The following is a 13,868-nucleotide window of genomic DNA, read 5'->3' on the forward strand; positions in this document are numbered from 1 at the left end:
CTGTCCTCACTCTGGTTTACAACCCAAACTTTTTGAAAAGTCATGTTCAAATAATTTGAAAGTTATCAGGACCTATAGGTTAATCATTTCCCAAACTTGAGATATGGAAAACCAGGGCAGAATACTGTTTTTATTACCCAATGAGGTGGATTTTCTTCCTTTGAAACTAAATGCATAGACAAAAAAGGAATTTGTTTTCTCTTCTTTTCCTCATTCTATTTGATTTCTATGACCTGTTTGGGGTATACGTTTGTGTATACATAAAAAAAGATAAAGTTCTATTTATTTAGCTCTCAGTGATAATTATGTATGATAATAAAAAGTTTTCATACCTCATGTCTTCAAATCCAATTGTAAGCACCATAAGGGAAGTTCCTGCTGAGTTACTGGTCATATTTTCCCTGTAACCTGGAACTTAAGTCCTGTATATGCTCTGAAAGGACAAGCTGTCAAGTGAAAAGTAAAACTTTACCCTAATGAAGAGGATCTTCTCTCCCACTCGGTATCTTCCTTGCGAGAGCCTCTCCACACAGAACTTGCTCGGGCATTTGCAAGGAGGATCTTCAGAAATCCGTTTCACCTGAAATAGAAGAGCAGGCAAGTTCATTCTCCTTAATCAGGTTGCCTTTAGATTAATTTGTTCCATGGGTTCAAAGGCCCCTGAACCATTAGTGCTTTTATGTTTGTTCTATATCAGACTATGGACACGATGTGAGCATAGACATATCACATTAAATCTTAACTATGTAAAGGTCAGGCCCTGAAGGCACTTTGTGAAGGTCAATAGCTGCACTAAGGCATAAACTGGATGATGACAATGATAATGATGCTGGAAGATAATCACAAGCAAATCAACTGGCAGTGTAGGGATGACGAGTTGCGTTCTCATGTCTAGAGGATTAAAAAGATCATGTACATTGGATTGTCAAGATAAATATATTGAGAACTAGAATACAAGTCATGTTAACATAGTCTATTATGATGAGGAAACATATAGACATAGTCTATATGTTTCCTCATCATAACTTTAATATTAATTTTACTCATTTTCAAAATAAATGAGAATTTAAAAATTATTATTTAAAAATGAGACTATTTCACCTTATTTTGAATCCTGAGACTTTCTTTAAGGAGTCATCTCTAATTCATCCAGACTAATCCAGCAATTCACTCCTCAGTAATTCCCACCTGCCAAAACCTATTTCTATAGCAGTATCTTACAATTTATATGTATTTTATAGAATCCATGTCTGAATATCAGATTTTCCCTATTTTATCTATCTCTGTACTCTTTACAAAACACATACACTAAATGATAAGTGCATAATGCTTATAAATAGTTGTGACTATTAAAGACAATGTATAGTCCATGATTTTAGGAATAAGGTTTATTTATTTATGTTTTCCTTGGTTGGGAACCTGCCATGCTGTGTCTCATAACTGTCCTCTCTTCAACTAACCAACCAACCAAACAACCCAAAAGAATAATATGTTGTGTTTTGAGTCAATGTTTCCATAGAAGACAGATCTAAATAATGTACAGCCTACATTTGAGAAGCTAGACAGAAAATTTAAATTCTGAAGGGATTGGCTTGGACACCCCTCACCCAAATTCTTGCTTCCACAAAGATATGTTTCCTAGAGTTTTGTCATCAAAGCAATTCAATCATTTCATCAAATAATTCAATGTCTGACTTCAATCAGTCTTCCCCTAAGAAAAAACTGTGGGAAGAGTCACGCAGGAACTCACTTGCCTGTTGGAGTAAAGGACTTAAGCATCTTGGTTTCCCTAGAATAAGCAAGGTTCCAGAAAGTATGGAAGCATAAGACACTAGAGGGGAAAGCTAGAAAGAGTGGGGGAATTCTGAAGCAAAACTTATATTAAGATAAGTTTGGATAAATAAATAAATAATAAATGGATAAATAAGCACAGGGATCTAAAAAGGACACAGGAGGAAATTAGTGTGACAGATTAAGACTGGATTCAAAGAATTTTAGAGATGGCTTTCATTGAAAAAGTGAGGGAACTGTCTAACATCGTTATGTGAGTGATTAGGCCCATGTCTTTGAGTTCTGAATTTTTCATACCATATGATACTTGGGCCATAGATATATCCACCCACTCCCCCAGTATTAATAGAATCCTACCCTTAGGGATTCCCTTCTATAATGCAGACCCACATTCTGGGGTGGGGGTAAGGTCACAGGACCAATGAATGTGTGCTGTCTTAAGTGTTGTAAGTGTTCCTCTATGTGTATCTCCTTCAATATGTATTTATAGACATGTTTTAAAAATATAAATGTGAGGAGATACGGGGATATATGTGTATGTATAGCTGATTCACTTTGTTATACAGCAGAAACTAACATACCATTGTAAATTATACTCCAATAAAGGTGTAAAAAAATAGATAAATGTTAAAAAATATAAATGTGTGTGTATATATATATATATATAAATATACATATATATAAATTGTGTTTATTGCATACCATTGCTAGAAGCAGTACAGTTTTCCTTAGCTCCACAATAATTCCATGAGAAAAGAAGGAAAGGAGGGAGGGAGGGAGGGAGAAGGACTTTGGTCACCCTGAAAAAAAATCCAACAGTCAGCATCATAAAAGCACATGGCCCAGACTTTAGGAGAGTCATGCCTGGCACAGCTTTACCACGATGTAGTAAGTGAGCGGACAGTAAATTGGTGTTCAAGTGGTTCCTCTGCTAAGAAATGACAATCACGAGTATGGATGGAAAGTATTTCCATATTGAAGTGTTTTTAGACAAAATACAGAAACTATTGGTACCAAATGAAATAAAATACAAGACACACTTTCTCAAGTGGCCTGTCCTTCTCTAATGTCTTCCTAAGCTTTGAAAATATACTTGCTTTTTAAGATCAAGGGCTTTTGTGTGGCTGTGTGAGAGCTGGAAGCAGAAATGGAAGAGACAAGGCCAGGCTGTGGGGAGTTAAGTAAACAGTGACTGATGACATCTTGCTTCTTACATTACCTTGGGGTAAGTCAGTCTGGCAGGTGTTCTGGTTTTGGCCAGGAACCCAGCCAGCTTTCTGTTGAAATGGGATTTCAAGAGGAGCCTGATTACTCAGAATTATACTATCTCTCATCCCCAGACTGAGGAAGTTGATGGAGAAGAGGAAGAAAGTAAGAATGGCTTCTTAGAACTGTATTCAACTCATTGTGTGGGAACAGGCTCAACACGAGGGCACTAAACCTGACCCCATCATTTTATCACAGCTGAATCACTCTATCAGGACATCGGGGGAATAAATTAATCCGAATGGACTCCACTGTGTTTCTCTTACGATGTCTGGCTTGATTAAAGAAGTTGGGATGTATTATCCACATAAAAGGTCACCTATTTTGTTTTTCAATTTTCCACAATTCTCCTAAGTAGCAAACAAAGAAATGTGAGGACACATTGAAGGTTTCAAAACTGGCAGTTTTTGTTGAAACTGTTCACTGGAATATGACATCTTAGCACAGGCCTGCGTCTCTTTCTTTTTCTTTTTTCTTTACTCTTTTCTCCATTTTTTTTTTACTCCCCTTCTTTATTCTCCTTTTTTTTTTCTCTTTTTTTTGATGTAAATAATAACTTTGCCAGAGTAGAAATAGCCAATAGTATTAACTAAACACAGGAACTTTACAAGCAATATTTTATATCCCTATTCTAAAGAACATGTTGGAGTATATGAACTTCAACTCCCCAATGGCTATATATGTCTCATATGCAGTGAAGCAGTTGCCATAGGAACTATTTCCTTTTTATATCTGAAATATGAAGCTCTGATTTAAGCCATTAGTGAGGTTCATATGTTTTTTCTCTCTGTTCCACTGTCCCTGAAATAAAACACTCAGTGAAAAACTATCACTTAAACAGAATGCAAATATTTCAATGCAATTTCCCCAATGTAGAATGAAGAAGATTGTAAGAGGCTTCTGTGGCCAAATAAGCATGGAAAACTCCAGGTTAAACAAGATCTTATTATGGAACTCACTAGTGCCTTTGATATGCCAGAATGCATTGCCAAACTCTAGGTTACTATAGTAAGCTGTATTTCTCAAACTAACCTAACCATTGAATTCTTTTTCCACGGGTCATCTGGTGGTGTGAGTGTTTGATTAAACATTCAAACTAGCATGAGAAATGCTAGTTTGAAGACTGTGAACATGGTATTCTAGCTGGCAACAGTATAGACATATCTGCTTAGAACATTTCCTACATTCAATGAAAAGCCCTTCACTATACAGATGGTTATGTTCCCAAACCCTGACAAACTTTAAAGCTTCTCTGAAACCCCCTTCATTATTTCCAGCTGAGAGAACAGAACTTGGAGTAGGGAAGAACAACCACAGAGTGACAGTCTTGCCATTTTGAAGAGAGTCCCTATCTCATCTACCTCTTCTGAACTGGAGTATAGGTAAAACTTTTCCAAAATCCCTTTCATAGTTGTTTCACCACCTTCTCCCTCCTGTCCTTCTTCTCCCCTTCTCAAGGATGAGGGATGGCCACATATGAGACAAGCTGGTGAAGAAAGGGAACCATTCTAACTACTTTTTCCAGGCTCATGGAAATGGTTTCAAGGGGCAACATCTCCCTGCTCTGCAAAGCTACATCAGAGCTGAGAAGTGCACATATTTCCAGAGCACATGGCCATTCCAGATAAATAGAAAAAGGGAGAGTCTTTTTAAAACTTTGATTACCCACATTAATAATTTATCCAATAAGCATGGTACTAGATATAGCTGAATAAAATATGGTCCTTGTCTTTGAGAACAAGGACCATACCTAGAGAAGAATAGGTATTTATGTCCAATAAGGTAAACACTTCATTAAATATATAAAAGTACTTGAGGTACCAAGGACAAATTTGTCAATTTTACCTGGGATGAGAGATGCCAAGAAAAGTTTTCTATAGAAGGCCACACAACCTGAATTTTAGAAGATGAAAAGGTGTCTAAAAGTAGATTTCAAAGATGAGCAGTGTGAGGAAGCCAAGTGAGGAAAAACACAGGGTATAAAAAATCCTTGGGAGTTTGGGATTAGAGTATAGGTTTACAACAGATACATCAGAATGCAAGAATGAATCCATAGGGCAAAAAAGTCTGGGAAAGACAAAATGGGCCAGAACATGGAGGGCTTATGTGACACATACCTGAGTCTGGGCTTTACCCTGGATATTATAGAGCCCCTATACAATTTTAATCAATTCTGAGTTGCGTTTATGTTGATCATTCTGGTAGCAATAAAGTTCATGGAGAAGAATTTCAAGAACAGAGTGGTCAATAGTGTCAAACACCAGAAAGTGGTCTCATAATTTGAGGACTAAAAAATTCATTTGATTCAGTAATTCATTCATTAGGAGGTTAAGGGTCAGACCTCTGACTCTAATGCATTAAAGGAAGTGAATGGAGGTAACAGCTGAGAGGAAAAGGACTAAGATCAAGCATAGTAACCCCAGAAAAACACTTTTATGAGAGAAAGACTAAAAGGAAGATCTTACTCTAAAGTAAGTCTAATCAAAAAAGTATAATTGAGAGAGAAGAAAAAATTGTTCTCATCAATATATAAATAATGTGCCATTATCTACTATTAGTACAATGTTATTCAATTACCTTACAAAATAAAAATGAAACAGCAGGATTCAAGACATGTGACTGATCCTTAAAAACATTCCTGTGATTTTAAAGTCCTTTTAGGTGTATTATATTAAAATGCCCTGCCTATCCTTTCATTTCTGAGTGGATTGAACCAAGGAAAACCAAATTAAACTGGTATTGGATAAGATACCTTGATGGGCTAAGTTTATGTGTGCTACCCTTAGCAGAAATAGGAATTCTCAATCGGTCAGACAAATTGTTATATTTCTGCTCATTTAAATCTGCAATATAGGTTATAGTGTCACATGGAAGAAAGAAAAGATGGGGGAATCTTTCTTTCTGCATCCTACAGCACCAATCAGCCATTTCCCCTGCTCTTTTCAGCTCAGACCCTTGGGAAGGAAACTCTCAGCTACAGGCTAGCTGTCCTTTTCAATCCTGTCTATTCCTTATAACTGGCATTATGGTTGGTGCTAGTTTCTAAGAACTCTCCTTGTGTATGTGAGACATACTTCAGTCTAACATCCCCGAGGTTTCCATTTTTTATAAAACCCATAGGTTTTTGACATTTACGCTCAAAACATATGTGCTGGGAAGTAAATGCACACACATGACACACTATTTAAGAGACAGCAGAAGTAGCCAGAGAATTTTATTTCATCCTGTTTACTGTTACACCCAGAATCTGTTTTCTGTAATTACGAGGGTATAATGAAAATATTTCCTAATCTGCCAAAGATGGTGACTCAAGAACTCTGAGGGATGGTGACCTCAGAGAGTTAGACAAAATTAGGTTGGAATCTAAGCTCCTCTCTTCCTCTCAGCAGGTATTTCAACTTCAAGTCTCAGGTTCCTCAATAAGAAACCTGCCCTAAAGATAACAAGAGCGCTTGAAGAATACTGGCAGAACCCGGCCCATAGCAGGCAGTCAGTAAAGGGCAGTTAACTTCTCCATGGTATTTTGCTTTTCCTTCTTTAAAAATCCTCAAGTCCCATGCCTCAGGCTTCTTATCAGTGAATAAGGAAACAGGAACCAATAGTATCAAGGCTTAAGTGTTTTCAAAGACAATTTTCAGGAGGTTGACTTATTATCCTAAAATTTTAGATACTACTCAGCAGAATTAAGTGACGCTTTATTTTATTTTATTATTTTTTTGTGTGTGTGGTATGCGGGCCTCTCACTGTTGTGGCCTCTCCCGTTGCAGAGCACAGACTCTGGATGCGCAGGCCCAGCAGCCATGGCTCACGGGCCCAGCCGCTCCGCGGCATATGGGATCTTCCCGGACCGGGGCACGAACCCGTGTCCTCTGCATCGGCAGGCAGACTCCCAACCACTGCGCCACCAGGGAAGTCCCCGACGCTTTATTTTAAATAAGTGGCTCAGTTTTGAATCTCAAAATGAATTGCAGGACTATAAACTTCCTCATAGGATTTTTTTTTTTTTTTTTTTTTTTTTTGCGGTACGCAGGCCTCTCACTGTTGTGGCCTCTCCCGTTGCAGAGCACAGGCTCCGGACGCGCAGGCTCAGCGGCCATGGCTCACAGGCCTAGCCGCTCCGCGGCATGTGGGATCTTCCCGGACTGGGGCATGAGCCCGTGTGCCCTGCATCGGCAGGCAGATTCTCAACCACTGCACCACCAGGGAAGCCCCCCTCATAGGATTTAAAATAAATTTCAATAACATTGGAATAGGTAAAGGTTAGACTGATAGAAGATTGTACAGAATGAGTTTTGAAGTTCAAAAAAGACCAAGTGTTGATAAGAAACTTGACCAATTTTACTTACTGCATCATCCAGTAAGTTTCCCGTACTCTTTTTTCCAGAAGACTTTGATGAAGGAGAAGGTGAAGGAGAAGGGGCAGAGAGTGTTTCTTCTTGTTCAATTTCTTTTTCCAACTTTATCAAACCAGGAGGCTCCACACCATACCTTTTTAAAAGACACCAGATCAATACACATGCATAAGTTGTAATAATGATACATTTAGCCATATGTTGCATGCGATTATACCATAGGACCAAATTGCTAACTTTTCAAAACAACATTAACTTTTCTCTGGCATTGAAATAGTATGTTCTTAAATTGGCACCCTTTTAAGCAGGGAAAAGCACACACACCCCCATACATACATACATATATATTTATAGTTACATATACATACGCATATATGTTTATATCTATATATGAACATATAAATGAATAAATACATAACATACTAAAAATAAATTAAAATACTCTATATATTATATTAATGAGTCAATAGCATGAATTACCATATTAATTTAGTCTTCAGCTTTCAGATTTACTAGCTTTAATGATATTAGTGCTATAATTGAACTCCTATTTTGAATATAAGCTTGTTAAAAATGGAAATAAAATCAGAGAGTCAGAGTCAAGTTGAAAACAGCAATTTCCCCAAATAAATGTCCTTAAATGAATTAACAGAGAAGAAATTCACTCTTACTTGCATATCTTTATGGACTCAGAACAAGGTAGAATGGGTAATACAGTACATTGGTTATGCTTTTAAGACCAACATTATGAAAGCATGTACAGTATTACTGAGAAAGAAAATGAATAAAGAAACAAAAATAATTTAGAATAACAATATGTTAAAAATTATGTGTTGTAAATTATAAATGCCACAGCAGTTCAAAGACAGAGATGTAGTTGTTAACAGCATTCTAATCTCCCATATTTTTCTTAGGCTAAGTTTAAATTTGGTTTGGTTTCCTAGATGCATATCAATTGTACCTAGGTGAAGGAGGCCAAAGATAATTCCAGAATTTGAGAATTGGGAAGGATCTTTGGGTTCATGTAGTTATACCCTTTCATTTTTACAGAATAAATAAAACAGATCCAGAGGAAATATAGAACAAGCTAGGAACAGAATAAAGATGCAAATCTAGGTTTTCTTACTTGAGGTTTTCTCTGACATTTTAATCAGGTGATCACATGTTAGAAAGAAGAGGAAAAAATAAAAAATAGACTGTGGATTACCTACAAAGTAAATAACCTATATAGAGAGAATAAATATGTTGGCAATATGTCTAATACCTTAGAGTGAGTGAATAGTATATTAAAACATCATTAAATGTAAAACCTTAGGTTATCGTCATTCTGTTCTAATGGCTTGTTAGTTTAACTGACATCATCACACACGTCAGGTGGCCTTTGAGAGCTGGAAAACTTATATCAGAATTCAGTACAAAACAGTTTAAGCTGGCACAACTCAAATTATAATTGCTGTTTTGCCTCTAGTGAACAGAGTAATTTTTAGTTACATAAATCATTAGCTAAAAGACTTTAGGCACTATTTATCACATTTCAAAACTTTTATACAGATTAGCCAGTTAACAGGACATTTGTAGAAACATGCAATAGACCGCAGATTCTATAACAGTTGAGACTATCTGATTCACAGCATACCTAGCAGCCAGTGTGGATCCTGGCACACAATAGATACTTAATAGCTACTTTTTTGGAATGCAAAACATTTCCATATTCGCATATAACAATGCATTCAGGCTCCAAAGATGAATTAGATTTCATTGTTTTGGATCTTTAAATGCATATCACTTTAATAAAACATATCGACATTAAATGTAAATAAATGTTTTACCCCCAAAAAATGTTCTTCTAGAAAACTTTAAACCCTATTCAAAACTAAAATACATTTTTAACTTTCTAGTACTTGTTAATTACACTTAACCCAGTATCTCATTACTGTTGACAAGTACCAGTAATATTCACTTGAAGATTTGGGTATCATTCTTCTCTGAGGCAGACTTGAGCTAACTATGTCATTAACCTACTCTTTAAATTTAGCAAATCACTTAACCTCTAAGAGTCTGTTTTCTCTCAGGAAAATACAGATGAAAGTGGCCTGTCCTAGAGGTCTGATGTAGCAGGAGAGAGAGAGAGAGAGAGAGAGAGAGAGAGAGAGAGAGAGAGAGAGAGAGAGGGAGGGAGGAGGAGGGAGGAAGAGGAAAGTTAAAAGAACAACTGTTACTGAACTTCTTTCATGTGTCTGGAACTTTTGGGCATCTTGACGTACATTATTTCTGAGCCTCAGTTTTAGTTCACTGTAAAATGGAAATTCTAATTCCTGTGTTTTAATACAGTTAGAAGGAATTAAAACAATATCCATTACACTCCCAGTACAGTGTCTGACACATGGCACCATCTCTGAGACGGCTGTTGATAACTGATGCATCAAAGCTTGCACAACCAGGAAACTGCAGCATTGAGGTCCCTTTGCTAAAGTTTTAACTTTTTAAAATATACCACCCAATGAAATTATGTAACAGCCTCAAAATTAAGATGTAGTGTCATTACTATTGTTATATTATTACTATTGTTGGTATCCTTTACAAAAAACTCACCATAGGCTTTCTTTAAATTAATTTTCCTAGAATTGTAGGATGGCAGGGATATGTTGGTGCTGGAGCATAGCAGAACAAGTTATAAATTCATTTTTGCTGCTAACTCGCTGGATGAACTTCAACAGGCAACCCTTTTTAATCCCTCTAGACTTATGTGAATTCTTAGTTCCAACAAGGTATAGCATTTTGCTACATTTAATGTTCTCAAGATAATAACATAAACTGGGCAGTGAAGCTAGAGGAATTTAACATGCTAGAATTCACAGCCAATTAAAAGTCAATCATAAATGAAAACATCATATTTGAAAGTATAAATTGGGTCAATTGGAAAATATGATTTCATTTGTAATTGTCGGTGGATTCATGTCACCTTTCAGGAGCAGGCTGGTTGGGTTGCACAATTTTTTCTTTTTCTTTTTTTTTTTTTTTAACAAAGTGAAGTAATAAGAAGTATGTTATTAAAGTAACAACAAGCTCCACTCCATGTTGAATACAAAACAAAATTTGAATGAAGTTGGTAACAAAGTCATACATGGAAAACTTTGCCCTGGAGATTTTTCTTTACCTGGGAATGCTGAAAATTAGCTATACCACTGAACATAGAAAATCAACACTAAGTCCCAAATTTCTGCTTATATTGGCTTTTGAATACTTCAAGCTGCCTAAGGTACAGTCAGCCAATCCTGAAATACACACTTAAATATGATTCATTGGCTTCCTGTCTGTCTGGAGGTGTCAACAGTCTGTAAATCATGAAATTCCCCTTGGGTTGGGGGCCTGCACCTGAAGCCAGCTTAGTCACCAGTAGGTCTTTTTTTCTGCTCTCCAAAAGCCTGCTTCATTCTGGTTTCCATGATTAACTCTATACCACTCTACATTTTGATTTTGTTTATAAGGTTTTCAAAAATTTATAGTGTTTTCTATTCTTGTCCAACTACAAGATTTCAAAGCTTTGTGGGAGAAGGGGCAACTGTTGCTTCCAAACTGAATAAGGGTCAACTAAAGATAGCAAGACGGTTGAATCCACTAAAATCAAATCTTTGCATCTGTATACCCCAGTGATGTGAAAGTAGGGGGAATACTGAAAGGGCAATATCATATTACCATTTTTTGGTCTCATTTCAAAAATTCATAGTGCTAAGGAAATGGTCTTATGGTTAATAACTTTATGATGAGATCTTAGAAATGGACTTTGCATTTTTCTGGCACAGGATATAGCTTTTGTGATTGGTCTAGATGAAATAATTGAGCCCCTAAACTAAGCCCTGAACTAGAAAATTTACTCAAACTATTTACTAGACTATAATTTTCAAAGAAAAGACATCTGGAGCCTATTTTACTAGAGTTGGAGGGATAAAGTTTAGAAACTCCCCCTTCTTAAGGCATACAACAGATAGTTTATAGATTCTCACAAGATGGTTTTTGCCCCATTTTTTATTCTTTTAAAGTTATTTAAAGATAGATTTAAATTTGGATGGAAATTTCACTCATATGAAAACAAATTTTATTCTTAGCATTCAGAGTCAAGCTCTTTAAATAGGATGAGTTAATTAATAAGCCTTGTGTAAGAATATTTTCTTTTAATTAACATTTCATTAAGGCATGGATTAAAATAGGAGACTAACAAAAATATTCACAAAGTATATTTCTTTTGAATGGTCATAAATTTTGTTGAAAATGAAGAAAACACTCAAAAATAAAAATATAAAAGGCTTCCCTCTGATGTTGACTATTCATCATAGCCCCAAACCAAAATATCAAAAAAATTTTTTTAGTTTTATCATAAAGCTAATCTTAATTCTGCAGTCTTAAAAAAGGTTGAATTCATAGTAACCTTTTTTAAACAATGAATATCAAAGCACCCTCATTAAAAAGATCTTTGAGGTTTTATTGACCTGTTTTTGCTGAATGTTTTATTTCGCAAAAGGCAAACATGCATATTTTACACACAGAAACTGACATGGTTTCTGAAATATTAACAGAGGGATTTCACTCTCCAGTGCTGACAGCTCTGTTTAGCTGAAAATAAAAGGAAGTTTCACCCATGAGAACAAAAATAAGTGGTCTCATTCTCCCACCCCACAGCTCTCAAAGGAGTTTCACGGAGTGTTCCCAGGCAAGAGAATACAGCAGGGAATTAGAAATATTTAGTGAATCATTTCTAAAGTGATGTTGATGCTTTTAAGATGACATCTATGTAAATTTGAGAAATAAATGTTTAGAATCAAGTGTAAAGAAACATCATCTATCAGTGGAAAAAACACAAAACTTGCAAGGTTGTATTGGGATTTTGTTATGGTCAAACCTCATCTGTTGTGTGTACAGATTAATGTTGTGATTCTTGAGAGCTCTCCAAATACCACTTCTGGTTTTGTCTAATGTTGTCTTAGTTCAATAATTCAATAACTCTGTCTTAATTCAACTCCATACAGGAGTACAGGGAGGAGGAAGCACACATACAATGATCTAGATAAAGGTTTAATATATCTAAAGAAAAAATTAGGAGTAAAATAAGATGGAATGATGAATTTCCCTTTTTTCCTTCAATGATTATGCTTCAACACAGGGCTAAGGTAGTGATGTTTGGGTTTATTGGGTTACTGTTTTTAAAGCACAATTGAACTTCCATTAAAATTTTGATAAAATCTTCAAATGTGTACAGAGAAAAACTTAAATAGACATTTATACTTAAAGTTCAATCTATCCATTTGGCATTCAGCTGTTTAACCTTATGCTGCACACAAAAGTGATGCCCTGAATAATCTGTTAGCATATTTTTTTCTTTTTCATGGTAAGTGTGCAATACTTCACATCACTTAAGTAGGTGAAGAAGATAAAAGGCAAAATTTACAAATTGAATATTGTAATGTATCATCTTAACCCTTAGATCACTGCTTTGTGAAATTAGTAATTTTCTTCTGTAATGTGAATAATCTCTGCTTTTATCACATGGTCATAAAGTGAGGTCAGAAATGTAGCCACCCATTCTTATTAATAGTAATAATAATGATGATGATGATGATGATAATAATAAAGAAGGCAGAGGAAACTTTTGGAGGTGATATATTTATGGCATAGATGTGGTGATGGTTTCATAAATGTATACTTATATCCAAACTCATCAAGTGGTTTGCATTAAATATGTACAGCTTTTTGTATGTCAACCGTATCTCAATAAAGTGGCTTAAAAAAAAAAAGAAAGAAAGAAAAAAAGAAATCGGAGCTTCCCTGGTGGCCCAGTGGTTGAGAGTCTGCCTGCCGATGCAGGGGACACGGGTTCGTGCCCCGGTCCAGGAAGATCCCACATGCCGCGGAGCGGCTGGGCCCGTGAGCCATGGCCGCTGAGCCTGCACGTCCGGAGCCTGTGCTCCACAGCAGGAGAGGCCACAACAGTGAGAGGCCCGCCTACCGCAAAAAAAAAAAAAAAAAGAAAAAGAAAAAAAAAAAAAGAAATGGAGCTACCCAGAATCTCAATTTTAAAATATTTGGGGAAAAACACACACAAAGCACTTCATATAATGCTTCACTTTCAAATTGACCAGGCCATTATGATTCCCTTTCATTAACCAAGATATTAATTTGTTTTATATACTATGGCAAGGGGCAATTCATGACAGACTCAGAGCTGGAGGAAAGGTGATTCCTAAGGGAATTTTGTCATTGGACAGCATGCCTTCTTCTTTGATGGCTCGGTCATAGTTAAAATGTTTAGTTCAGCAAGATTCCTAACAGTGTTCAGATAATAAAGAGTATAATTATAAAAAATAAAATAAATCCAGAAAATAGGTAAATAATGTACACTAAGCAAGAGGAAAATGACAACTGCCAGCTAATTCTGTAGATAGCACCACTCCTTTTTACCTCTAT

The 13,868-nt window shown here is 36.0% G+C and overlaps 1 protein-coding gene across 4 annotated transcripts in view; it reads right to left on the reverse strand.

Annotated features, from left to right (window-relative positions):
• The window catches only part of GAS2 (growth arrest specific 2), a 124,756-nt gene that overhangs the window by 52,493 nt on the left and 58,395 nt on the right, over positions 1-13,868 (reverse strand). For all 4 annotated transcript variants that reach the window (XM_082626454.1, XM_082626452.1, XM_082626451.1 and 1 more), the window contains exons 6-7: positions 7,404-7,545; positions 473-580 (exon numbers count right to left, since the gene is read on the reverse strand). In XM_082626454.1, the coding sequence (XP_082482580.1) occupies positions 473-580; positions 7,404-7,545 (250 nt within the window). The remainder of the gene's footprint in view (positions 1-472; positions 581-7,403; positions 7,546-13,868) is intronic.

This window comes from Mesoplodon mirus (assembly GCF_964341445.2).
Source record: "Mesoplodon mirus genome assembly, chromosome: 7".
Lineage (NCBI taxonomy): Eukaryota > Metazoa > Chordata > Mammalia > Artiodactyla > Ziphiidae > Mesoplodon > Mesoplodon mirus.